We start from the raw sequence: 27,461 nt of genomic DNA on the forward strand, positions 1-27,461 counted from the left end.
TTCTCCCTTCTTCCCTCCTTTAGTTCTTACTTATGCATTATTTTTACATCTTTATATGTAGTTTGTCGTCATTCTTCGTTCTTGTTACATCTCTTCCTCTCTCTTTCTGTCCTGCAGTTGTTCTGCAAATTCCCATGCTCTCTCTGGATCCGAGAACAGTCTGTTTTGCTCTCCCGGGATAACTATTTTAACCACCACTGGATATCTTAACATAAATTTATAGCCTTTTTTCCATAGGATCGATTTTGCTGTGTTAAACTCCTTCCTCTCCTTTAGGAGCTCAAAACTTATGTTTGGGTAGAAAAAAATTTTTTGACCTTTGTATTCCAGTGGTTTTTTGTCTTCTCTAATATTACTCATTGCCTTCTCCAATATATTTTCTCTTGTCGTGTATCTCAGGAATTTTACTAAAATGGATCTTGGTTTTTGTTGTGACTGTGGTTTCGGGTCTAATGTTCTGTGTGCCCTTTCTATTTTCATTGCTTCCTGCATTTCTGGCATTCCCAGGACTTTTGGGATCCATTCTTTTATAAATTCTTTCATATCTTTGCCTTCTTCATCTTCCTTTAGGCCCACTATCTTTATATTGATTCGCCTACTATAGTTTTCCATTATATTAATCTTCTGAGCTAACAACTCTTGTGTTTCTTTAACATTTTGATCACTTTCTTCCAATTTTCTTTTTGTCGTTCACTTCCATTTCTACCACCATTACATGTTCTTCCACATTTTCGAATCCTTTCCCTACATCTGTTATGACCAGCTCTATTCTACTCATTTTTTCTTCTGTACTTTTCATTTTTCTTTTCATTTCACTAAATACTAGTGTCAACTATTCTTTTAATGCTTTCATTCGTTCTTGAAAAATTATTTTATCTATATACTGTCCATTCATTTTACCTCCTATTCCTCTGTGCAGAGCTTGGTCTTCTCTTTCTTCTTCTATTGTATCTGCTCTTGGGTTTGTGTCTTCTACTTCTCTTCCTTGTATCTGCATCTCTTCTGACTTTCGTGTTGAGCTGCTTGCCTCAGTTTGTTGGGTATTTTTTTTTCATGGCTTTTTGATGTTGGTCCTCTTCTTCTGGGCTGGTTATCTGTTGGGCCTCCTTTTTTTCTTTCTCATCCCTCCCCTTCCCGTTGCTTTCCTTTTCTTCCAGCTGGGAGCCCTGCTGTCGGGCATCTCTCAGCTGTTCATGCTGTGTAGGTTCACTTCACAGCTGGTCCCCCCTCCCATCAGTGTTCTCCTTTTCCTTGTTGTGCACATGCAATTCCTCGCGCATGCACAGTTGCGCACCTTTGTTTGCCTCAGTGAGCCATTTTTTAAGTCCTGCGGTCAGGAGGTCACAACCCTGCGGGGTCTCCACTAACCTCGGGGAGCGGGGTCCTCTGTCCACGGATGGTCCCTGCTTTTTTGTGCAGGAAAGGCCTTCTCCTTTCTCCTCCGGCGTCTTTCCTTCTTTTTTCCTCCATTTTTGGTTTTTCTTTCTTAGGTGCCATTTCCTTTCTTTTCTCCACACCGTTTTCTTTTATTTGTTGTGTTTTGTGTATCTGGGGTTTTGCTTTTCCTTCACTTTTTTTCTTCTTTTCTGGAAAGGGCTGGTATTCTCCAACTGGCCACTACTCCATCACATGACTCCTCCCCCGATGAAACAAAGGTTGATTTCACTTTTGAATGTTGGAATCCAGAAACCTGAAACCTCTGGAATGTTCTGCACGTTAGTCACTCCACTGGTCGCTAACATCCAGGCAGAATATGTTCCATCTCCTGCAACCCTTTCTGCATGCAAGCCAATTCTCAATCCTTATATCCTTGCTCCTTCCTGTTTCTGACTTCCACCCACACATACTCAGTGGACAATACCTTATAACATCCCCCCCCCCCCTTTCTGCAGCTGTGATACTATCCCTGATTAATTTATGCTGTTACCCCCCTTCCCCCTCTTTTACCTCCTATTGTATCCATTTTAAAACATTTAAACCCCAGTACCTGCATCAGCCAATCCTATCCTTGTGTCAGTCAAGTCTCTATAGTGGCCACAACAACATAATTCCATGTACTAATCCATCCTTAAGTTCATCTCCCTGTTTCCTAATACTTCTTGCATTGAAATAAACACATTTCAAACACTCTAACTGACTATACTTATGCTCCATCCATTGCCTGTCCTTCCTCACGAATTCACTTCACATTGCATCAATCTTTCCACCTTCTGCTCTATGCTCTGCCCTCACATTCAGATTCCCATCCCTCTGCCAAAATAGTTTAAACTCTCCTCAACAGCTCAAGCAAATCTGCCCACCAGGATAGTGGTCCCCTTCCAGTTCAATGTAATCTGTCCTTCCCCAGAAGTGATCCCAATGATTCATGAATCTGAACCCCTGCCTCCTGCACCAACTCTTCAGTCACTCAACACGTCCCACCTGCCTGCATGTGGCCTCTATTCCTCTAAAACTATCCTATCCATGTATCCATCTTCAATCACCATCTCCAGTAGCCCATTCCATATACCCACCACTCTCTATAAAAGACATTACTCCTCAGGTTCCTATTTAAATCTCTCACCCCTTTCTTTAAAGCTTTGTCCTCAGGTTACTGATTACCCTACTCTGGGCAAAGGCTCTCTGTGTTTAAACCAGGAGTCACTAAACCTTTTAGACCATCGACCCCTTCATGAAATTCTTGATCCCTCATAAACCCCAGGCAGGTACAAATAAATAAATAGATATTCATTATCCATATACATTTGAGGGGGAAACTTCATACCATATGCCTAGCCTCCCAGCAACAACCCAAACTTTGTAACAACACCCCAATCACCAAGTAACAAATCTGTAAATTAAGCAAGCGATTACAGTAACAGTAATAAAAAACCTTTGTTTCTGGCCGGGAAAATGATGAACAGAGCTGGGTCCAAGTCTTCAGCATCGGCGGTGGCGGCTCCATTCTCAACTTAGGGTGTAATGCCGTCCGCATCGAAGAAGTTGCCTCGGAGCGGGGACCTCTGGGTCCTGGGCAGAAGCGGGGTCCCAGGCAGGAGCGGGGACCTCGGGGTCCCAGGTGGCAGCAAGGACCTCTGGGTCCCAGGCGGCAGCAGGGACCTTGGGCTCCCGGATGGGAGCTGAGACCTCAGGATCCTGAGTGGGAGCAGGGACGTCGGGCTCCCGGAGGGAGTAAGGATGTTGGATGTCAGGCTCTGTCAGGAGCAGGGACCTCAGGCTCCTGGAGGGAGTGGGAATGCTGGGCTCCCGGCAGGAACAGGGACCTCGAGCTCTACAATTCATTCAACCCCAGAAGTTCAATTGCCCTCCCCCAGCATTTTTCGACCCCACTGGAATTTTTCAACCCTTTGGACGTCCCATCGACCCCCAGGAGTCATTATTAACCACTTTGGAGACCCCTAGTTTAACCAAACTCTTCCTCATGATTTTGTCCACCTCGATGAGATCACCCCTCATCCTCCTGTGTGTGTTCCAAGGAATAAAACCCCAGGCTACACAGCCTCTCACTGTAGCTCATACCCTTAAGTCCTGGCCACATCCTTGTTAATATGGGCAATGCACAAAAGTGCTGGAGAAACTCAGCAGGCCACACAACATCTATACATAGTAAAGGGTAACCAACATTTCAGGTCTGAGCTCTGAGCCAAGTATGAGCAAAAAGGAGTGAATAAAAAGGCGGGGGAAGAGAGGAGAGGAGAGAGGAACGGGCAAGGGGAGGAGCACAGGCTAGCAGGTAAGATGTCATAGGTGGATATGGGTGGGAGGAGAAGTGATTGGGGAGAGGGTAACTGTATGAATGTAGAGGGAAGGGAAGCAGGTGTAGAGCTGGAAGAAAGGAGTTAGAGGAACAGGGAAAAAAAGAGACTCGGGAGAGGAGTTTAATGGAAAATGGAGATTGATGTTAATGCTGTCTAGTTGGAGAATGTCCAGATGGAATATTAGGTGTTGTTCTTCTAATTTGTGGGTAGCCTTGCTTTGGCAATGGGTAAAATAGTTGGCCAGTGGAAGGTCCTTACAGTGAAGGTACTTAAGGAAACATTCTCCCAGTTTGTGTCCAGTCTCTCTGATGTAGAGGAGGCCACAACAGGGATACTGGGTGCAATAGATGACCCCTGCAATTCACAAGTGAAGTGTTGCTTTGTGGCCATTTCATTCAGGTGCCTTCCTGCTTTTTGTTTGTACCTTTGACAAAGGGTTCAGGCCTGAAATGTTGGCTGCCCTTTATTTCCTATGCACGCTGTGTGACCTACTGCGTTTCTCCAACACTTTTGTGTGTTGCTCTACAATTACGCATCTGCAGGCTTTCATGTTTAACTCCATTCTCAAGTCATCTCTGCATCCTCTCCAACTTGAGATCTTTCCTGCAGCACAATAGCCGAAACTGAGCTCATTATTTCAAATGGGGCCTCACCACATCTTGTACAACTGCAACTGATTCCCAACTGCTACCTTTGGTTCTCTGACTAATGAAGGTCAATGTGCTGAAAGCCATTCTGACCACCCTATCTTTGATGCTACTTTCAAAGCACTATATAACTGTATTTATGGATATCTCTGCTTTACAACACTCCCCAGATCCTTGTCATTCAACATGTCAGTTCTACCCATGTTAGACCTTCTAAAAAAACACCTCATATTTCTCTATATTAAATATGATGAATGTGGTGTATTTGGACTTGGAAAAATATTTTGATAAGGTTCTACACAAGAGATTGATATACAAAATTAGAGAACATGGTATGGCAGGGAATGTATTTATGGCAAAATTGGTCTATTGGTGGGAAGCAAAGAATGCTAATCAATGTATCCTTTTCATATTGACATTCAGTTACCGATGGGATACCAGAAGGTTCAGTGCTGGGATCCCTGCTATTTCCCCTGAAATTGAATGTAATATCTTCAAGTTTGCACATGACACTGAGCTGGGTGGCAGTGTGGGCTGTGAGGAAGATTCCAAGTAGCTGCAAGGTAACTCGGACAGAGTAAGAGAATGGGCAGATGTATGGCAGATACAATATCATGTAAAGAATTTGTGAGGTTGTCCACTTCGGTGGCAATAACCAGCAGCCAGCTTATTACCTGAATGGTGAGATATCAGGAAAAGTGGAGGTGTAATGAGAACTGCGTGTCGTGGTACACTGAAGGTTGGAATGCAGGTAAAGCAGGTGGTGAAGAACCAAATGGCATATTGGCCTTTATTGAGAGAAGTTTTGAATACTGCAATTGTAGAGGGACTTGGGAGGCCACACATTGAGTGTTGTGTCTTCTGATCTGAGAAAAGACATTTTTGTTATTGAGGAAGTGCAGCGAGGATTCACCAGACTGATTCCTGGGATGGAAGGGCTCATGAATGAAGAAAGACTGGATGGACCCAGGGTTGCACTTGTTGGAATGTCAAGGGATCTCATTGAGATATATACATTTCAGACAGGTCTAGACAGGCTAGATGAAGGAAGAATGACCCCAATGTTGGGAAAGTCCAGAACCAAGGGGTCACAATACAAATATAAGGGGGAAGCCATTTAGTAGGACTGAGATGAGGAGAAGCTTCTTCATTCAGAGAGGTGTGAACTTGTGGAACTCTCTACAACAGAAAGTTGTTGAGGCTGGTTCGTCAGATATATTTAAAAGGATGTGGCCCTACTGGCTTAAGGAATCAAGGGGAATATAGAGAAAGCAGGAATTGAGGTCAGCCATGATGCATAGAATGGTGGAGCAGGATCGAAGGACTGAATTGCCTTCTGGTCCTATTTTTGATGATCATTGAACTGGAAACAGTGCAGAAAATATTACCTGGGCTGGTGAGATTGAGAGGTTAGTTTAGTTGAGATTTAAGGGGCCAAGGAGTGACCTCGTAGACGTATATAAAATCATAGGGCTTAGGTAAGCGATTGGTCACATTTTTTTCCAGAATTGGTGGTGGGGGGGAGAGTCAAAAATTAGAGGGCAGAAATTTAAGATGAGAGGAGAACTATTTAAAGGGATCTGAGGGCTTCCTTTTTCACAGAGGTGATAGATTAGTGGAGCAGGCTGCCAGAGGTAGCAGGACATGTGGGTTTAAATGTTTAAAACACATTTGGACAATTACCTGGAAGGCTTAGAGGGATGTTGTGGGTCAAACAAAGGTAAATGGGATTGTCTTGGTCAGTGTGGAGCTTGGGCCAAATAGCCTGTTTGTGTGCTGTAAAACTTTGTGACTCCAGATCAGGATGGCCAAAGCCCCTAAGCCATGAAGAAGAATCATTCATTTGATTAATTTTCAATTGCTACATAGTTGAATATACCTGAATGATATTGCATTTAAACCATTTATGGGCTGTCATTGTAGGATTTGAACCCTGGTTCATGAGATGGAAGTCATCGTCATTGCAGTGTGGGAGGCAGTTCAGCCTATCAACTCTATGTTAGAGCTCTGTAGAATTATCCAATCACTGCCATTCCTCTTTATCCCTACAGGCTGATTTCCCTTGTATTTTGAACTAATTTGCTTTTACAAAACATAATTGTCGCTACTTTCACTACCTTCCGAGGCAAAATGTTTTGGGTGATTACCACTTTCAGCATAAAAAAAACTTTCTCGTTGCCCCCTAACCTTTCACCAAAACTCTTGCCTAAATCCTTAAACCCATGACCATTAGCTCATGGAAATGACCTTGTCTTTGTCAACCGTACCTAAATCTTTTGTAATCATCTATATCTCTGTCGAATCTCTCCTCAAGCTTCTTGGCTTCAAGGAATACTGGTTCAGCTTCTCCAGCCAAATTAATCATCCCTGAAACCATTCTGGTCAATTCCTCTGCATTCTCGCAAGGAAATGTGCATGCAAAACTCAATTAATATGGCTGAATCTGAGCTTTGTAAAGATTCAGCATTAGAACTCAGTGATTCCTGTCCTTGTCAAAGTAACTGGGTACGAATCCTTGCACTCTCTAGAACTGTGCTGTCTGTCCCTATCATTTCTGTCAAAATGTAACGACCTGCTTTTCTGTATTAAATTCCATTAGCCGACTGCTTACCTGTATTTTTTAACAGGTATTTTTCCTTTTGCAATCAGTTCTCAGGTTTCCAAATCGCCACCTTTGTCAGTTTGTGAAATTTTACTCCATTTGAGTGCCTGCATCATGGCCATTGATCTGAACGTTGATCCTTAGAACACCACAATTCATCTCCCTCTAATCAGGTAAATGACCACTCACCACAACTCACTAGATGCTTTTAGCTGCAGCACCCGAATAGCCCTCCTGGGACCCAGGTGCATTTAGCAGGCCAAAGGTACCTCCAGCATCTTTTAAGCTGAGGAGGGGATAGCCCCAGTAAATCGCCAACCCAGCGATTTAAGGGGGAATCCTGCCCCCGCAATGACACAGTAAGTGACACGTCACGCAAACTAGTCTCCCCTGTCCCTCCCACCAGCTGTCAGTCTCCCTCCCACTGTCAATCGCGCTCCCCTGCAGCCCGTGGAAGCCGACTCCTCTCCTCTCTTCCCCCATGGCAGTTGACCCTTCTCCTCTCTCCCCCGTGACAGCGACCCCTCTCTCGCTGATCGTGGCAGCCCCACACCCCCTCGTGACATCGACCTCACTCCCCCTGATTGTGGCCCCCATCTCTCCCCCTCACGGTAGCGATCCCTCTCCTCCTCCCCCCCGATGACTGTAGACACTCCAGCCAGGCTTAAGCACTGACATTTTGCTGTTCAAGTCGCCAGTCGATGTGTTCTGGGTAAGTTTAACTGGGTTCCCCAACTACCTCCGAGGTAGGGCAGGGACCCGGTTGACTTTGGACGATGCTGACTGGGTCAGACCCTTTCAAGCTGCCTTGTGAGTGGGGCTCTAACCGGGCAAATTGCCCAGTTAATCCCATTTTACAGGGCAATTTAAAAGCATCTACTGTTTTATATCCTTAATTTCATACTACTGGATACTGACCTTCCTATTCCACGAACCTTAATGTTAGCCAGAATTTTATTCTGCACCTTGTTGAATGATCTAAAAAAAAATCTATTTTGACAGCATCTTTACTAATCTCATCATCAAACTTCTCTGTTTTTCAGACAATCCAATTAAGATTGTCAAAATGACTCACCATTTACAAATCCGCATTGACTTTCCTTAATATTAACTGCTCCAAATGCCTGTTCATGTTATCCCTGGTTATTGGTTCCGGTAATTAAACTGAAGTTACTTGGAGTGTCCATGAACAGTAATTTTTTTTCCCCTAAGGAAGAAGAAGCTGACAAAACATCAAAGGAAAGGGATATAGTACAGGCCAGGCTGAGCATTAATAGGCAAGATGTGTTATAAAAGGTGGATATGTTCACTGGATAAATTGTCCGGCTTTCAACTGATATACACCCTACTCTTATCGTTTGACAACCTTGCTCATTGTTCACAATCCTCTGATTTTTGTGTTGTAAGAGAATCTATGTACCCACATCCTGAAAGCTTGCCATGGTTTTCCAATCTTCCACAGAATTGCAGAAGCTGTCATAGGACTAGTCAATGACAAATGTGACAATTCCATCTTTGCTCTGCAACTTTAAGCTTTGGATCATTAACTGACTGACTTTATGAATATTCAAGAACAATAACAAAAAGTGTTATCTTAGCGACAAAATATTTTAATTCTTGAGATATGTTGCACCTATTGGCAACATTTGACTGACAGAGAACTCTGAATTCAGTCCAAATAACGAGGAGCATCTGAAAATAGAAAATCTAAACTTGTCATGAATCACCCAGGCTTCAAAATAAATGTTGTCTACGTAGTGAACGCACTGGGCCTGAATTTATTTACTTTCTTTTTAATTATTGCTGCATAGCATGAACTGGAATTACAGCACCGGCAAGATCAGCACCGTATTCGAGAATTGCAGCAAATACTTGCGGACTTGGAGGAACAGGAGTGCAAACTTGCATCCCGCAAACGGCAGCGAGGAGAGCCTGTGAAGTGCAGCTTGAATACAGCTACATGCAATGCAGAGAGCAGAGCTCCCCATGTGCAACAGCATCTTGAGAACATGAGGCAGCAGATTCAACAGTTGACTGTCCGGCTGAAAGAGATAATCAACAGAACCGAGCAGAGGTACGTGTGGAAGGAAAAGTGAGAAGGATAAAATTTGTTTTGCCAAGGTTTGTGTGTAGAGAATGGCAAAGAAAGTGAAAATCCTTTTCTTTTAAAACAAACTATTGTGTTGGGTGAAAAAAAAACTCCAAGAAGACAAGATTTAAAATCTACATACATAGGGCGGCATGGTTGGCGTAGCAGTTAGCGCCACGCCTTTACAGTGCTAGTGATCATGTCCGAAGTTCGAATCCCATGCTGTCTGTAAGGAGTTTGTACATTCTCCCTGTATCTGCGTGGGTTTTACCCGGGGGCTCCAGTTTCCTCCCACCATTCGAAACAAACCAGGGGTCTAGGTTAATTGGATGTAAATTGGATGGCACGAACTTGTGGGTTAAATTGGCTTGATACCATGCTGTATGTATGTCTAAATTTGTCTAAAAAGTTTGAAACCTAGAAATTAATTTTCATTTTATACAAATTTATCACAGTGTAAATAATGCAAATTGGATACTTATTTCTGGTCCAGCATGTTATACTGTTTTAAGACCAAAAAGGAAATCGAGGCACTTTTGATAATAGTGTTTTTGTTACACAGTGAGTATGTACAACAATTCAAAGTAAGAGGTGTTGCCTTGTAGGTTAAGGAAAATATCACAGGAATGGTCAGAGGTGACATTACAGACTATATAGGTGGAGGGCAGGAACAAGAAAGGCATGATCACCTTGATGGGAGTGTAGTACAGGACGCAAGTAGTCAACAGGAATCAGAAGAATAATTATGCCAGGGTATCGCTGCCAGCTGTAGGTCAAAGAAGGTCATCATAGCAGAGGATTTTAACTTTCCAAATATTGACTAGTAAAGTCATGGTATCAAAGGTTTAGATGGGTGCAATTTGTCAAATATGTTCAGGAAAGTTTCTTCTAGCAATATGCGGAGGGTTGCACATGGGCGAGGGCCATGCTTCTTCTAACCTTGGGAAATTAGGATGGTAAGTGGATGAGCCTTTGGAGATCATCAACCATTGCTCTATTAGAGTTAAGATAGTCATGGAGAGAGACAGGAGGGGACCATGAGTAAAATTTGGAATTGAGCAAGGTGAACTTTGAAGGTTTAAGATGGAAACTTGCTCAAATTGATTGGAACTGGTTGTTTGAAGGAAGAAAAAGGCAAGGAAAATGGGATGTTTTTGAAAGGAGATAGCTCTAGAAGAAAACATTAACAATAATCCCATGAGATTTTGTAAGTACATAAATAGAAAAAGGATAATCAGAGAAAAATAATGGGACCCCTCAGGAATCATTGTGCTTAAATCTGTGTGGCACCACAGGGGATGGCAGGGTCCTCAATGAGTACTTCTTTGTTCTTAATCTGGAGAAAGAGATGAGGACTGGGGCAGTCAATGGTATTAGAGCAGTCAATATTACTGTTGAGGAGGTGCTGAAGTTCCTGATGTGTATGAAGGTAGACAAATCTCTTGCGCCTGATCAGATATATCCAAGGACACTGTGGAGAAATTTCAGATGCCTTGCCTGAGATTTATGAGACGCCATTAATTACAGGTGAGGTGCTGGAAGACTGGAGGGTGCAAAATGTTGTGCTTTATTCAAAAAGGGCTGCAGTAAATCTCAGTTGAGCTACTTGGTAATAATTCTTAAAGTTAGGAAGCTGCAAACCTCCCAGTTCATATTTCCACATTAGTCTTTCTGTAGAAACTTGACTTTTTACCTTTCCAAAGAAATCCAAAAAAATGTTTGTTTAATTCTTGAAAAAAAATTGTGATAATAATATGGTTGGGTAATAATATAATATTATGATATGGTTTGAAAAAGATATTGTATTTACAGAAAAATATTCATCTTAATATAATTGACTCTTCCCACTAACATTATTGGCAAGATCATTTTTTAAAAAGTCCTCTTCTTCAACTGTTTTTATGCAATGATAAGTAATTCAGTTTATATAAATTGCTTAAATTATAATCTATCTGTCCCTAAATACTTAATCATCTCTTTTGGCCATTTAAATCGAGCATTTCTTTGACAATGATCATAATCTCCTTGTGTAAGAGAGATAACTTCACCTGTCCCAATTTATTTTATAACCTGAGATCTTATTATATTCTTTCAGATTGAGATGTAGTTTCTGTAAAGAAATCTCCAATTCTGTCAGATATATCAAAACTTCATCTGCAAATACCTGACCAACCATAAACCCCTAATTTCTAAATCGTTCCTAATTATCTCTGATTTTGGCTCTATAACTAAAATAAACAGAGCTGGGGATAAGAGACTAGATCTTGCCAAATTGAAATGGAGCGGACATTTGATCACTGGATACTACTTTTCCTTTAGGATTATTGTATAGTGCTTTAATCCAGTTTATACAAGCTTGGCCAAACCAGAATTTATCTTGCACTTTAAACAAAAAGTCCAACTCCAAACTATCAAATACATTTTCTGGATCTAGAGCCACTGCTACACTCAAATCTTTCCTTTTTTGTGCTATGTGCATGATACTAGCCACATTATCTGCCAACTATCTTGTTTTCACAAATCCTGTCTGATCCATGTTCATTAATTTAGGCAATAAATTAGTAACTCTATTTGCCAATATTTTATAGTCTGAATGTAATAAGATAGGTCTATACAAAGAAGGTTTTAAAGGAACTCTATCTTTTTTTGTTATCACAATAATTATTGCTCACTTCTCTTTCTGAGGGATTAGGAAAATTAGCATGGGTAAAAATAGAGATGGATAAAATAGGAGAGAAATTAGCAAAGGAATTCATATACAAATTGGATACAAAATTAGTAACTGGTGTGAAAGAAGCTTCATTATTGAAACATTTAATAACTATCTGGAAAATGATAAATAGTGAAATTGGAAAAAAAGGAAGTATATCAACTTTGATTCAAAATAATCTTATACCTTTTACTAAAGATAATCAATATTTGAATATTTGGCTTCATAAAGGCATTAAAAATATAGGAGATTGTTATGAACAAGGTCAATTGATGTCATTTCAACAATTAAGAAATGTGGAATAACTTGGAATTCACTTTTGTTATCTTCAATTGAGAGGATATTTGTGGGAAAAATTAGGTTCAACAATGAGTTGAAAATTCTTATTAGGAGAGGTTATACTAAGGAAATTATTTCTGCAATGTACCTTTTATTATAAGCAGGTACTATTAAACAGGGAGTTCATAAATCTAGACAGAATTAGGATGCAGTCCTAAATATTACAATTGATGAGAAAAGATAGTCAGATTTCTGTCAAAACTGCATGACAAACATTATAAATGTAAGATATAGATTAGATTACATCAATTAAATTGAATGCTGCAAAAATTGAATACAATAAAATCCGATTTATTCGGTAAATGTTTTAACAGTGGTGAAGAGATAGGAACGTTTTTACACTCTACCTGGCCATGTTCTAAAGTAAGGTCTTTTTAGGTGGACTTAGGAAATTTTTTAGAACAAGTAACTGGCATTGTATTTCCACAAAATCCAGACATTTTTATTGGGGAATAAGACCCAAGTTAAAATGATCATTCTATCAAGTGAAATTTATTAAAATAGCATTAGTGGTGGCAAGGAAGTGCATTGCAGTGACTTGGAAATCAGATGCACATTTAGGTATGGATAGATGGAATGCAAAATCCAAAGTTGTATTCCTTTGGAGAAATTTGCATTTAATTTAAGAAATATCCTACTTTTTTACAAATTTAGAGCCCATATATGCAAAGTTTAGGCGGTGAATATGTAAAAATGTTCTTCTTGCCCTTAAGATCTGTATTAATCTTCTTCCTCAAAAATAGTTGTACAAATACTGTAAGATCCCAGTGTGCAAATAGATCCTTTGTGTAACCCAAGAAATTCTTTTTCATTTTCTTTTTCTTTTTTAAAATATTTTACATAATTATATATTACTTTTATATCTTATTCTATGTTATTTTTAGTGGGGTGGTATAAGAAGGTGGGGTAAGGGTGGGGTAAATTCATCATGAAATCATTGTAATTTTTAAATATAATTAATATCTTCTCTATGTAAAAGTTTATTAATTAAATGTATGGAAAATTTTTAAATAAAATATTTTAAAAAAGGCTGGGAATTATGGCCATAGAGCTAACATCTAAATTGCTAGAAAGTATTCTGAGGGAGGAGATAGACATGGATAGAGGATTGAGGGGTGACCTCATTGAGGTATACAAAATCATGAGAGGAATAGATTGGGTAAATCCAGAGAGTCTTTTGCCCAGAGTAGGGGAATAGGTAACCAGAGGACATAGGTGATTGGGGGCGGGGTAAGAGAGATTTAATAGGAACTTGAGGAGTAACGTTTTTCCATGAAAGGTGGTGGGTGTATGAAAAGGGCTGTCAGAAGTGGGAGTTGAGGCAAGATAGAAGGCAAAGAATCTGGATAAATGGCTGTTTTTCTGATTGGCAGACAGTGGTAAGTGGGGGGCTGTAGGGGTCGGTGCTGGGCCCACAGCTGTTCATCATTTACATTGATGATTTGGAAGAGGGGACAGAGAGTTGTGTTGCCAAGTTTGCAGATGATACTAAATTGAGTGGAAAAGCAAATTGTACAGAGGATGTGGAGAGGCTGCAGAAGGATATAGTTAAGTTAGGTGAGTGGGCAAAGGTCTAGCAGATGGAGTACAGTGATAGTAAATGCGAGGTCATCCACTTTGGTAGGAAAACTAGAAGAGCAGATTATTATTTAAATGGTGACAAGACTGCAGGTACAAATGGAATGTTGGCCTTCATTGCTCGAAGAATTTAATTCAAGAGCAGGGAGATCATGCTACAACTATGGTGTGCAATTCTGGTCTCCATACTTGAAGGCCTTGGAGGCAGTCCAGAGGAGGTTTACCAGATTGATCCCAGAGAAGAGAGGATTGACCTAGAAAGAGAGACTAAATAGTCTGGGATTATACTCACTCGAATTCAGAAGAATAAGAGGAGATCTTATAGAAACATATAAAATTATGAAAGGGATAGATAAGATAAAGGCAGGAAAATTGTTTTCACTGGTAGGTGAGACCAGAACTAGGGGACACAGCCTCAAGGTTCAGGGGAGTAGATTTATGACGGATGAGGAAAAACAGTTTTTCCCAGAGAGTAGTGAATCTGTGGAATTCTCTATCCAGGGAAGGGGTTGAGGGTACTTCATTAAAACATATTTAACGTTCAGTTAGATAGATTTTTACTTTAAAAAAGGAATTAAGGGATATGGGGATAAGGGAGGAAGGTGGAGTTGAGTCAATGATCAGATCAGCCATGATCTTATTGAATAGTGGAGCAGGCTCGATGGACCGGATGACTGACTCCTGCTCCTTTTTCTTATGTTAAGTGCAACATTCAAGAAACATGTAAACGAATACATGGATAGGATAGGTTTAGAGGGATGTGGGCAGGTGGGACTAGTGTGAGTAGGACTTTTTGGTCAGCATGGGCAGGTTGGAATAAGGGCCTGTTTCCAGTTGTGTGACTGATTCTTTTACTCAATGCTGAACCTGTTTTTTTTTAATGTATTTTTGAATGAACAGTTTTTTGCAAGGCTATGCTTAAACTTCCCTCTACCTGCAACTTGTAGAAATATTCAGTGCTTAACTGTCCAAAACATGGAGTTTATGTTCATGTATCAAATAAGAGAAGGTAATTTTGTGGACCCAATTTCAAGCTGGGAATGAAAAGAGACCAATCAAATTCACCAATTCACCTGTGCTCAATGATGCCTCCTTATCAAATTATTATTGCAGCTACCCAATATTTTCTTCAATCGTTCCTTCTTTCTTTTTCAATCTTTTTATTAATCATATTATAGGTAAACAATGCATGATGAGAATAGGAATACATAATCTAGAAGGGAAAAATATTACTATATGACATCCTATGATATAACATATTGTGTTACAGCACAATTAATGAATATGTTCTTATCTCCTCAAACTGAAAGCTGAAAAAAACTGGAAAAAAAAGAAAAAATTTTGTTAAATAAAACCCCACTCAGCCTATCCTGAGAATTTATCTATAAACTTTAATTGTCTGGTCTTCACCAACAAAGAGAAAAGAAATAAAATTAAATATAGTCTGGAAGGGAAAATAATTATACTAACTACGTCATGTGGGAATAATTTATAAAAGGTTTCTGTCTCTTCACATTTACCAGAAGTATCAAATGTACGACTCCTAACTTTCTCAAAACTTAAACATGACTTAATTTGAGAGAACCATCGAGTCAAAGTAGGTGGATTTGAATTTTTCCATTTAAATAAAATAGCTCTTTTAGCCAACAACGTAGAAAAGGCTACAACCTGATGTGTGGAAGTGGGAACATGTCCACTTCGGGAACTACAATTCCAAAAAGAGGAGTCATTGGGTTAGGTTGCAAATTGATATCCATATAGCTGACAAGGTCTTAAAAATATCTATCCAATACCTCTCCAACATACGACATTACCAAAACATATGAGTGAGAGAAGCCACTTCTGATTTACATATATCACAAATAGGACTAATGTTAGAAAAAATACAGGCCAATTTGTCTTTCGACATATGAGTCCGATATACCACTTAAACGGAATCAAAGAATGACGAGCACATATTGAAGAGGTATTAACCAATTCAATAATCTTCTCCCATTATTCCTCTGGAAGATGTAACTGAAGTTCCTCTTTGATCATTCCAAGTTCATTGCAATTACTGAATTGTAGGTCATTCATTTTCATCCAAAAAATATCATTCATAGAACACAGAACATAAAAATCTACTCCAAAGTACAGGCCCTTGGACCCAGAGTGTTGTTCCAACCTCATAACCGACTCTTTAACAGCTGCTTAGAATTTCCCTACTGCATACACCTTTTTTTCTCAGTTCAGTGTACCTACCCAAGTCTCTTAAAAGTTCCCATTCTACCATCATTGCCAGTAGCACATTTCATGCACTCTCCGCTTTTTATGTGGAAACCCCTTCCCCCCCGTACTTACTCCCAAGCACCTTAAAATTATTCCCCTTTGTGTTAGCCATTTCAACCCTGGGCAAAAAGCAACTGGCCATCCACACAAGGTTGGATAGAATTTTACATAGTAAGGGAATTAAAGGATATGGGGAAAAGGCAGGTCGGTGGAGATGAGCCTGTCATCAGATCAGCCATGATCACGTTGAATTGGGAAGCAGGCTGGAAGGGCCGAATGGCCTACTCCTGCTCCCATTTTTTATGTTCTATGTTCACACGATCAATGCCTCTCATCATTTTAGTCACCTCTATCAGGTCACCCCTCATCCACCGTCGTACTAAGAAGAAAGATTCATTGTGCTAAATTGTTTAATTTTCCACCATCTTACTGCAGAAAGGCCACATTAACAACATAAAGAATAAAACCCTAAGGCACTGAGATGAAAAAAATATTGTGAAAGCTTATACTATTGGGAATTAAGAGAACATCAAAGAAAATCTTATAGTTGTGGTGTTTGATTAGAATGGCAAGAAAAATTACTTCCTCCAGTAAAGCAATCTGTGCCACTTTAAATATTACCGAACGATGTGCAATTTTACCTTTAGCCGAGTGAGATGGATGACAATGTGCCCCCAGCCTCAACTCTTAGAAAGTAAAAGTTTTAGAATGTGGTGCATTGCCCTGTTTTGAGCAAGTGCACAATGTCTAATTTTTGATAGTACAAGGATCAGAACACTGTTTCAGATCTCTCTTCCCTTTTACCCAGGGGACAAGATGGTCACATAAAGACTGAAGATATAAGAGATATTTTGAAGACACTGATTGAATTAAACTATGAATCACAACAGTTTCCTTCAGAGACACAGGTGAGTGCATCTAAAGACATAGAATTTTAAGAGTTACTAGGATAAATTTGGTGATGCAAACATCAGGTTTTCTCTTTAACTCATCTGATAGTGTATACTTAGATCAATATCTACAGGTCCCATCACTTGAGGGGAGGTCATTCTGACTGTTGTAATTGAAGCAAACCCCAGTTTCCCCACCATTTTATGTCTGCTTTTTTTTTGCACCACACATGGATTGTTCTGTCAGAATAAAATTCAGGGCACTTCAAGAAAGGCTGCAGAGAAAAGCCTGGGAACTATAGACCAGTGAGCAGAACATGTCGGGTTGGTAAGTTACAAGAGTTTTCTGAGGGAGAAGACATACATGAACTTGGATGAACAAGGGCTGATTCAGGATGGTCAGCATGGTTTTGCAAGTGGGAAGTCATGTCTCACAAATCAGATAAGTTTTTTTTTAAGATGTGACCAGGAAGGTCGAAGAGGGCAGAGATGTGGATGTATATGTGGATTTCAGTAAGGCATTCGATAAGGCTCCTCACAGTAGGCTGCTCTGGAAAGTTAGATCGCATGGGATCTAAGGAGAGATTACAGAATGGATAGAAAATTGACTTCATGGAAGAAAGCAGAGGCTGGTGGTGGAAGGAGTTTCAGAGGATTTTTTGTAAAGTCATAGTCACACAGTGTAGAAACAATCCCTTTGGCCCAATTTACCCACAGCAACCAAAATGTCCAACCCACACTAGTTCCCATATGCCTGCATCTGACCCATAACCCTCTAAACCTACCCTATCTATTTGTCCATCCAAATGTTTCTTAAACATTGCAATAGTACCTAACTCAACCATCTACTCTGGCAGCCCATTCCATACACCCACCATCATCTATAAAAATAAAGTTACCCCTCAGGTTCCTATTAAATCTCTTCCCCCTCACCGTCAACTTTTAACTCTGGTTACTGATTCCCTAACTCTGTGCAAAAGACTCTCTGTGTTTACCCAATCTATTCTTCATGATTTTGTACATCTCTCTGTGAGATCATCCCTCATTCCAACTCATGATTTCAGACCCCTTGGCCAGGGAAATATACTTTCTCTATCCACACTCTCAACCTGTGTAAGATCTTTGTAATGCAATCAACTCTATTGTCTTCAACTATTTAAAAGATATTTAATCTACTCAGCCTTCTGGTACAGAGTGTGTTTATACTCAAATTTTCTGGCAGCAAAGTGAAACAGTCTGTTTGCCTTCCTAATTTCATGCAAGAACAGCCAATTCCCTTTGAACATTAAAGGGTAACAAACTGGGACATGCTTTAAAAGGTCCTGCTTTTTTATTGGGGGCACCAAAGTGGTCGACTTCCCTATTTACCATGTTATCTCATTGATGACGATTACCTCCCCCCCCCCGCCCCCACACTTAACTTGTCCTTTATCCTGTTTAAGTCTCAACCTCGTTTTGTACAGCCATAATAGATTTGTTGGTAAAATTATAACCGATGAATAGAGTCATGGCAGAATAGAAGTGAAATGGGCTATTAGACCAAAGAGAGAATGTGGTGAATGTTTGTTTTGAAAATTAAAGAATTCATACATTATTGTTCCCTTTTCTTGATCAAGATTGTTACATGAAAAGTTCTTTGAATTATGTTCCACAAATCCATCACCCTTTGGCAGCCATATACTGTCTGCTAATTGCTGGATCTTTCAAACCCTCTGTGCTACAGTACTTTACTTCTTGCCTGACCTTGTGCTTTGAAGTTTAATGATAGAGAGTAGTTAACTCATAATGTCAGATGCAGGTAAGATTGGAAAATGGTGGGCTTTGTCAGTTGTCTTGGTCCTTAGACAATGAGGATAAAGTGTTATAAATGAGAGAAGGATTAAATGTGAAAGAATAATGGACCAGACAGTGCAATATTTGTAAGAGAAAGTTTTTCCTTGGACTTTAGGGGCTACATTTTCCATATTAGTAGGCAGGAGCTAATATTTATCAAGTATGAAAGAATTGGATCAACAACAAACACTTCTAGTATTTGACAAAATTATAGAATGGTGGAGTGGGAGAGTAAGCCAAGCACATAATATAAAAATGGATTTTAAGAACTTCTACATGTGTATAAAATTTAAGTAAACATTGGTCGCTTAGAGTGTGAGTGGGAAATTAATAACAGAACTGGAGGTTCTATTTTTGGATCTGTATTTGGATATCCTTTGGTATTGGCCATTGCCACCTAGGGAAAAGGATATTGGCTGTCCATCTTATCTATGCCTCTCATAATCTTAGACCCCTCTGTAAACTCTCTTCTGCAGTCATTCCAAAGAGACGTCTAGTTAGCTCAACCTTTCTTCATAAGATGCCTTCCGCAATCCAGACAGCACCCTCTCCAAAGCTTGTACATCCTTCCTATAATGAGGTGACCAGAACTAAATACTACTCTAATTGTGGTTTAACCAGAGGTTTGCAGGGCTGCAATATTACCTCACAGCTGTTGAACTCAATCCCCTGACTAATGAAAGTCAGCACACCATATGCCTTCTTAATCAGCCTGTCAACTTGCTCAGCATCCTTGAGGGATCTATGGACTTGGACCCCATCTTCCAAGGTCTATCACTTCATATTTCTCCAGATTAAACTCTTATCTGTCACTTCCACCCCTAACTGTGCATCTGTCTATTTGTGTTGCAAGTTACATCAACTCCTCAACACCTCCAACCTTGTGTCAACTGAAAGTTTTTACACGCACGCACACGTGCGTGCACACACACACACACACACACACACACACACACACACACACACACACACACACACACACACACACACACACACACTCTTTTCCACCCCTCCCCCCCGCCATTTATAAAGTGGCCGGCAACTCCTGCCTCTGAGTGGGGGGGTGACGTAACGATGCAGCTGAGTGCATGTGCGTGGCCCCTCTGACCACAAGGAAAGCAAGACCCAGCGGTGCCATCTTGACGTGGCTGCTCTGCTACCGCGGCCTTGACAAACATGGAGTTGGTTCGCCTGAGTCGTGATGTACGTCACCACACAACCCACCCCATCCAGAATCGGCTCTAGTGTCCTGCTGCCCTTGGGTGCTGTGGGATCATGCCTTTAGGAGGTCGCCCCCGGCACTTGGGCTGTGCTGGTATGATCTGTTGGGTGAGGTCCAGATGTGCCGGTTTCAGCCTGTCTGCTGTGAACAGTTTCTCCCTACCCCCAATGTTCAGCATGAAAGTTTTGCCTAAGTTAAGCAGGACCTTGTACAGGCCTTCATAAGGTCATTGGAGGGGAGCGGATGCGGACTGCAACGAACAAATACAAAGACGCCTGCTGGCGTCCATGGAGTGGGGGTGGGGTGGGTATTAACCTGTCCCGTAGGTTTTCAAATGATGCTTTCCCTTCGGTGCGTGAGTCTTGGGACGGTGGGAAGAATTCGTCTGGCAGAGTTAGAAGGGTGCCGTAAACCAATTCAGCTGAGGATGCCTGTAAATCCTTTTTAGGTGCCGTCCTGATGCCCAGTAGGACCAAGGAGAGCTCATCCGCCAAATTGAGCCCATTTAAACGGGACCATGAGGGCTGACTTCATGTGGCGGTAGAAGCGTTCCACGAGTCCATTGGCCTGGGGTTGATATGTGATGGTGTGGTGTAGCTTGATGCCCAGGAGCGTTGCGAGCTGTGTCCACAGTGCTGACATAAACTGCGGCACTCTGTACCCCAAACCTCACGATCCAATACGTGAGCAGTGCCCTGACGCAGGAATTGGTTGAGGTGTCTTTTAAAGGAATGGATTCCAGCTATCTTATGGTGTGGTCTATTGCTGTGAAGAGGTACCGGGCATCTCGGGAGATGGCAGCAGGCCCACGATGTTGACATGTATATGTTCAAACCACTTCTTCGGAAGATCGAACTGGTGGACATGACGATAGACTTTGATGCTTGACACTGCATGCAATTGCGAGCTATCTACGCAACTTGTTTTCTCAGGCTGTGCCACACGATCCTCTCTGCTACCATACGGGTTGTGGTTTTTATGGACGGGTGTGTGAGGTCGTGAGCGGCCTTGAAAACTTGGTGCCTCCATTGCTGTGGCACTACTGGACATGGTGTGCCAGTGGAGACATCACACAGAAGCATATCAGGGCTGTGCGGCAGACTGAGGTAATTGAAGCGAAGGTCGGTGATGGCTGTGCGGAATGTCTGTGTTTCCTCATCCTCTTTTTGGGCTTGTGCTAGCCAGGAGTAGTCCAGCCTATGGGATAAGGTCTAGATGGCAGGTCGAGAGAGTGTGTCGTCCACAACATTGTCCTTGCCGGAGAAATGGCGGTGGTGAACTCGGATATATAGGATAGGTGGTGTTGTTGGTGTGCTGACCAGGGGTCCTTGGCCATGGTGAAAGCGTGGGTGAGGAGCTTCTGGTCAGTGAAAACTGTGAATGGCCTGCCCTCCAAAAAATAACGAAAGTGCCTGATAGCCATGTAGAGTGCCAGGAGCTCCCTGTCAAATGCGCTGTATTTGTTCGGGGGAGTCGCAGGTGAAGGCTGAAAAAGGCTAGTGGCCTCTAATGACCTTCGAAAGATTACTCAAGGACACCCCCGATGGCTGTCACCTGTGCATCCACGGTGAGCGCTGTGGATACGTCCAATCTGGGGTGAACCAGCAAGGTTGAGGTGAAAGCTGCGTCGGCCTCCTCTGTCCACACTAGGGTTTTGCTTTTGGTCGATATCATGGAGAATGGTGGTCTCATGATGCGTGCTGGCCCCGGGATGAATCAGTTGTAGAAGTTAACCACTATCGTGAATTCCTGAAGGCATTTGACGGTGTTGGAGCAGACGAACTGGCATATGACTGTGAACTTTTCCGCTGATGGTGCTGCCCCATTCGCAGTGATAGTGTGGCCCAAGAACTGCATGGAGTCTTTCCTGAATTGGCACTTTGCCACATTGACCGTGAGTCCAAACTCTGACAGGCGAGTGAAAATTTGTGGAAATGGTCCTTGTGCTCCCCGTGGTCCTTGCTTGCGATGAGTATGTCATCCAAGTAGATGAACACAAAGTCCAAGTCTCTTCCCACCACATCCATCAAGCGCTGAAATGTTTGCGCCGCATGCGGAGGAATTGGAAAAGTCCAAATGGGGTGATATTGACTGTCTTACCAATGGCGTCCAGATGGACGGGGATTTGATGATAGCCGCGCACCAAATCAACTTTGGAGAAGACCTTGGCACCGTGAAGGTAGGCTGTGAAGTCCTGTATTTGTGGGACTGGGTAGCGGTCGGGTGTGGTGGCGTCATGAAGGCGGAGGTAATCATTACAGGGCTGCCAACTGCCTGAGGACTTGGGGACCATGTGTAGTGGGGACGCCCACGGACTGTCGGACCTATGGACTATTCCCAACTCTTGCATATGAGAAAACTCCTCTTTGGCCAACTGCAATTTGTCTGGGGGAAACCTTCTGGTTTTGGCGTGGAGTGAGGGCCCTTGGGTCGGTATGTGGTGTAGCACCCCGTGCTGTGGGCATGGTGGAAGTGAATTGCGGCTGTACTCGTCCATAAGGGGCGCTCACTGGCCATGCCTGGGTTGAGGGCAATGGGAGCTTCAAGTTGGACAGTTTGGAAGGTCTGGACATGCACTAGGTGTTTGGCTTTCACGTCCACCAACAGGCTGTGTGCTTAAAGGAAATCAGGACTGAGGCGTGACATGTCCACCGCGGCTGGTGTGAAATTCCACCGGAAACTCTCGTTGTTGAGTTGTATTTGCACGTTGGTGTTGTTTGCTGCCCGGAGTGTGGGGCCTCATAGTCGCATTCATGTCTCCAGTGGAGTTGGTGGGATGATACTGAGTTCAGCACCCGTGTCGACCAGGAATCGTCGCCCACTGACTGTCAGTGACGTGCAAAAGGCTATTGATGTGGCCATTAGCGGCGGCTGGCCTGGCTGTTTAACGGAAACAAGCAGGTTTGGCTGCATTTTCATGCCTGTGCTCCCCAGTGTTGGTGATAAAAGCACCAGTTAGTGTTTGGTGCCTCTTCAGGCTTGCTGGGGCGCCGTTGTGCTCGGTTGGGGTGGGGAGACGATACCTGGTTCGTGGCAGACTGGTTTTCACATTTTTAAAAATTTTTTAAAATTGTTTATTTTTCACACTATGAACCATATTGACCAAAATACACATAAACATTTCCCTCTTGAATATACACAGTGTCATTTTCTCCCCTTTTTTCCCCCTCTCTTCCCTCCCTCCTTCCCACCCCCCTCCCCACCCACTAAACATTCAACATATACAATACATTAAACCCATTAAACAATGTCATCACACAATGAAAATAAACAAGAAAATTATATCTTCTACTTTTACACACTGGGTCAGTTCATTTCATCTTCTTCACATTCTGTCATTTTAGGTGGTGGAGGTCCACGGTAGGACTTCTCTGTTGTGTTCCATGTACGGTTCCCAAATTTGTTTGAATACTGTGATGTTATTTCTTAAATTATATGTTATTTTTTCCAATGGAATACATTTATTCATTTCTATGTACCATTGCTGTATTCTCAGGCTATCTTCTGATTTCCAGGTTGACATTATACATTTTTTTGCTTCAGCTTAGGCTATCATAATAAACCTTTTTTGTGCTTCATCCAAATCAAGGCCAAGTTCTTTACTTCTTATATTACTTAGAAGAATGATCTCTGGATTTTTTGGTATGTTATTTTTTGTGATTTTATTTAAAACCTGATTTAGATCTTCCCAAAACTTTTCCACTTTCTCACATGCCCAAATTGCATGTACTGTTGTTCCCGTTTCCTTCTTACAGCGAAAACATCTGTCTGATACTGTTGGGTCCCATTTATTTAACTTTTGGGGTGTGATGTATAGCCTGTGTAACTAATTATATTGTATGATGCGTAACCTCATGTTTATTGTATTTCTCATAGTTCTGGAGCATAGCTTTTCCCATGTTTCATTCTTTATCTTTATGTTTAGATCTTGTTCCCACTTTTGTTTGGGTTTACAGCTTATTTCATCGTTCTCTTTCTCTTGCAGTTTGATGTACATATTTGTTATAAACCTTTTAATTATCATTGTGTCTGTAATCACATATTCAAAACTGCTTCCTTCTGGTAACCTCAGCCTGCTCCCCAATTTGTCCTTCAAGTAGGTTTTCAGTTGGTGCTATGCAAACATTGTACCGTGAGTTATACCATATTTGTACTTCATTTGTTCAAAAGATAATAATTTATTTCCCGAAAAACAACTTTCTATTCTTTTGATCCCTTTTCTCTCCCATTCTCTAAAGTACACATGTCAAACTCTGGCCCGCGGGCCAAATTTGGCCCGCAATATAATTATATTTGGCCTGCAAGATCATTTCAAAAATGTATTAGAGGTGGCCCGCCGATGCTGTTTTTTGGTAATGTCACCCCCACCATTCTCCCCCTTCATTGCACATTCTTCCCCATTGTAACACGAGAAATTGTAACACGAGAAGTCTGTCGATGTCATCATCCGGCAAGCCGGTTGGAAGGCTCCCTGCACAACCAGTCACTTCTCCCACCTGTCGAGCAGAGCGGCGGATTGGCGAGCGCCTGTGATTTCCTGTCGGCGCGACGGGCATGGCAGGCTGCGCACGGCCCCCGGGCAGCGCGAGCCCCGCGCGACTGGCACAGGATGGCTCTTCCACAGCGTGAGCGCACTTCTCCCGGTCGCCACGGCCTTCAGCGCTTGCACCCACGCGGACCCCAGGGACGGCTGGTTCGGCCCTGCACGTGAAGAGAGAGATGGTGGCTGTCCACAAAGGCTGATCGGCAGCGCGCTGGGCCTGAGTGGGTGGGTAAGCAGGGGTGGGCAGAGGGTGTAGGTGAGGAGTAATGGGCAGGGGAAGTTATGGTGGTGTGAGGGGAAGTTAGAGGGAGGGATGAGTAGGAGGGGTGGATAGGGAAGAGGTAAAAGGGGAGGGGCAGGGCGAGTAGGGGAGGGGTGATTAGAGGGTGAGAGACGGGTAGAGGGAAGAACAGGTTGAGGGGAGAGGCAGTAGAGGGGCGTGTATAGGATGGGGTGGGTAGAGGCAGAGCGAGTGGAGTGAGGGGTGAGTAGAGGTTGGGTAAAGGACTGGTAAGGTAGAGGGATGGTGGGTCGAGGGTGAATAGAGGCCTAGAGCCTGAGGAGTGAGCAGGAAATGCTGAGTCCTGATGCAGGCCAAAATGGACACAGCCTGTGAATGCTGACTACATCTCCACAGGGACCAAATATGTTTCCCTCAGGTCAAGCAAAGGGTGAACTTGAGCTACCTACTCCTGACCTGTAACATTATCCTCTTAAAGTTATATCCTAAAGTTTAACATTACATATGTTGAAAGAAGAGAAAACATGCAGATGTTGTTGAAAATTTTCAATAAATATTTAGTTCAGCCCTCGACTTAAAAGTTTTTAATTTTGGCCCTCCGTGAATTTGAGTTTGACACCCCTGCTCTAAAGGAAAGGTTATCTATTATGAAAGGGATCAGTTGATTTTGCATCAATATTAATTTTGGTAGTTGATAATTTGTTTTATTCCTTTCTACGTGAATCTTCTTCCAAATGTTGAGCAGATGGTGCAGTACTGGTGAATTCCTATGTTGCACCAGCTTTTCATCCCACTTATATAGTATATGTTCTGATACCTTCTCCCCTATTTTATCTAGATCTAATCTGGTCCAATCTGGTTTTTCCCTTGTTTGATAAAAATCTGATAGATATCTATCAGATGCTGCTCTATAATAATTCTTAAAGTTTGGTAGCTGTAAGCCCCCTTGTTTGTACCATTCTGTTAATTTATCTAGTGCTATCCTCGGTTTCCCCCCTTTCCATAAGAATTTTCTTATTATTTTCTTTAGCTCCTTGAAGAATTTCTCTGTTAGGTGATTTGGTAATGATTGAAAGATATTTGGGAAGATATTTATTTTAATGCAATTTACCCTTCCTATCAGTGTGTTAGTGGTAAATCTTTCCAATGTTCTAAGTCATCTTGTAATTTCTTCATTAATGGCTGATAATTTAATTTGTATAGATGGCCTAGATTATTTTCTAGTTGAATACCTAGGTATCGGATTGCTCGTGTTTGCCATTTAAATGGTGATTCTTTCTTAAACTTTGTGCAATCTGCATTATTCATTGGCATCGCTTCACTTTTATTTTCATTGATCTTGTACCCCGATACTTCTCTATATTCCTTTAATTTCTTATGTAATTCTTTTATTGATAATTCTGGTTCTGTTAAGTATACTATTACATCATCTGCAATTAGACTGATTTTATATTCCTTCTCTTTTATTCTTATCCCTCTTATTTTATTTATTGTTCTTATCAGTTCTGCCAAGGGTTCTATAGCTAAAGCGAACAGTGAGGGAGATAGTGGACATCCCTGCCTAGTTGACCTGCTTAATTTAAATTGCTTTGATATAAATCCATTTACTGTTAACTTCGCCAATTGTCCCTTATATAATGCTTTAATCCAAGTAATATATTTCTCTGGTAGGTTGAACCTCTGTAGTACTTTGAATAAATAATTCCATTCTACTCTGTCAAAGGCTTTCTCTGCGTCTAAGGCAACCGCCACTGTTGGCGTCTTGTTTCCTTGTACTGCATGGATTAAGTTAATGAACTTACAGATATTGTCTATTGTTCGTCTTTTCTTAATAAATCCAGTTTGATCTAGTTTATTATCTTCTTTTTGTTGTATCTTCCTTCATTGCTAATTATTTTTCTATATTTGCTATTTCCCTTTCCAACTGCTCTGTTTCTTGATTGTAGTCCTTCTTCATCTTGGTTACATAACTTATTATTTGCCCTCTGATGAACGCTTTCATTGCGTCCCATAGTATAAACTTATCTTTCACTGATTCCGTATTTATTTGAAAGTACATTTTAATTTGGCACTCAATTAATTCTCTAAAATCCTGTCTTTTAAGTAGCATGGAGTTTAATCTCTATCTATACGTTCTTGGTGGGATGTCCTCCAGCTCTTTTGCTAATAACAGGGGTGAGTGATCCGATAACAATCTAGCTTTATATTCCGTTTTTCTAACTCTCCATTGGATGTGGGCTGACAACAGGAACAGGTCTATCCTTGAGTATGTTTTATGTCTACCTGAATAATATGAGTATTCCTTCTCCTTTCGGTGTTGTCTCCGCCATATATCCAAAAGTTGCATTTCCTGCATCGATTTAACCATAAATTTGGTTACTTTGTTCTTTCTGCTAGTCTTTTTTCCAGTTTTATCCATCTTTGAGTCCAAATTAAGGTTAAAGTCCTCTCCCATCAGTATATTCCCCTGCGTATCTGCAATCTTCAAAAAGATATCTTGCATAAATTTTTGATCCTCTTCATTAGGTGCATATACATTGAGCAAATTCCAAAATTCTGAATATATCTGACTCTTTATCATTACATACCTTCCTGCTGGATCTATTATTTCCTCCTCTATTTTGATTGGTACATTTTTATTGATTAATATAGCTACTCCTCTGGCTTTTGAATTATATGATGCTGCCGTTATGTGCTCTACCCAGTCTCTCCTTAATTTCTTGTGTTCCACTTCAGTTAGA

At 41.5% G+C, this 27,461-nt stretch overlaps 1 protein-coding gene across 1 annotated transcript in view; it reads left to right on the plus strand.

Annotated features, from left to right (window-relative positions):
- The window catches only part of pcnt (pericentrin), a 239,082-nt gene that overhangs the window by 180,578 nt on the left and 31,043 nt on the right, over positions 1 to 27,461 (plus strand). The window contains exons 46-47 of the mRNA XM_069934046.1: positions 8,819 to 9,081; positions 16,800 to 16,899. Coding sequence (XP_069790147.1) covers positions 8,819 to 9,081; positions 16,800 to 16,899 — 363 coding nt within the window. The remainder of the gene's footprint in view (positions 1 to 8,818; positions 9,082 to 16,799; positions 16,900 to 27,461) is intronic.

Source organism: Narcine bancroftii, chromosome 4 (assembly GCF_036971445.1).
Source record: "Narcine bancroftii isolate sNarBan1 chromosome 4, sNarBan1.hap1, whole genome shotgun sequence".
NCBI lineage: Eukaryota > Metazoa > Chordata > Chondrichthyes > Torpediniformes > Narcinidae > Narcine > Narcine bancroftii.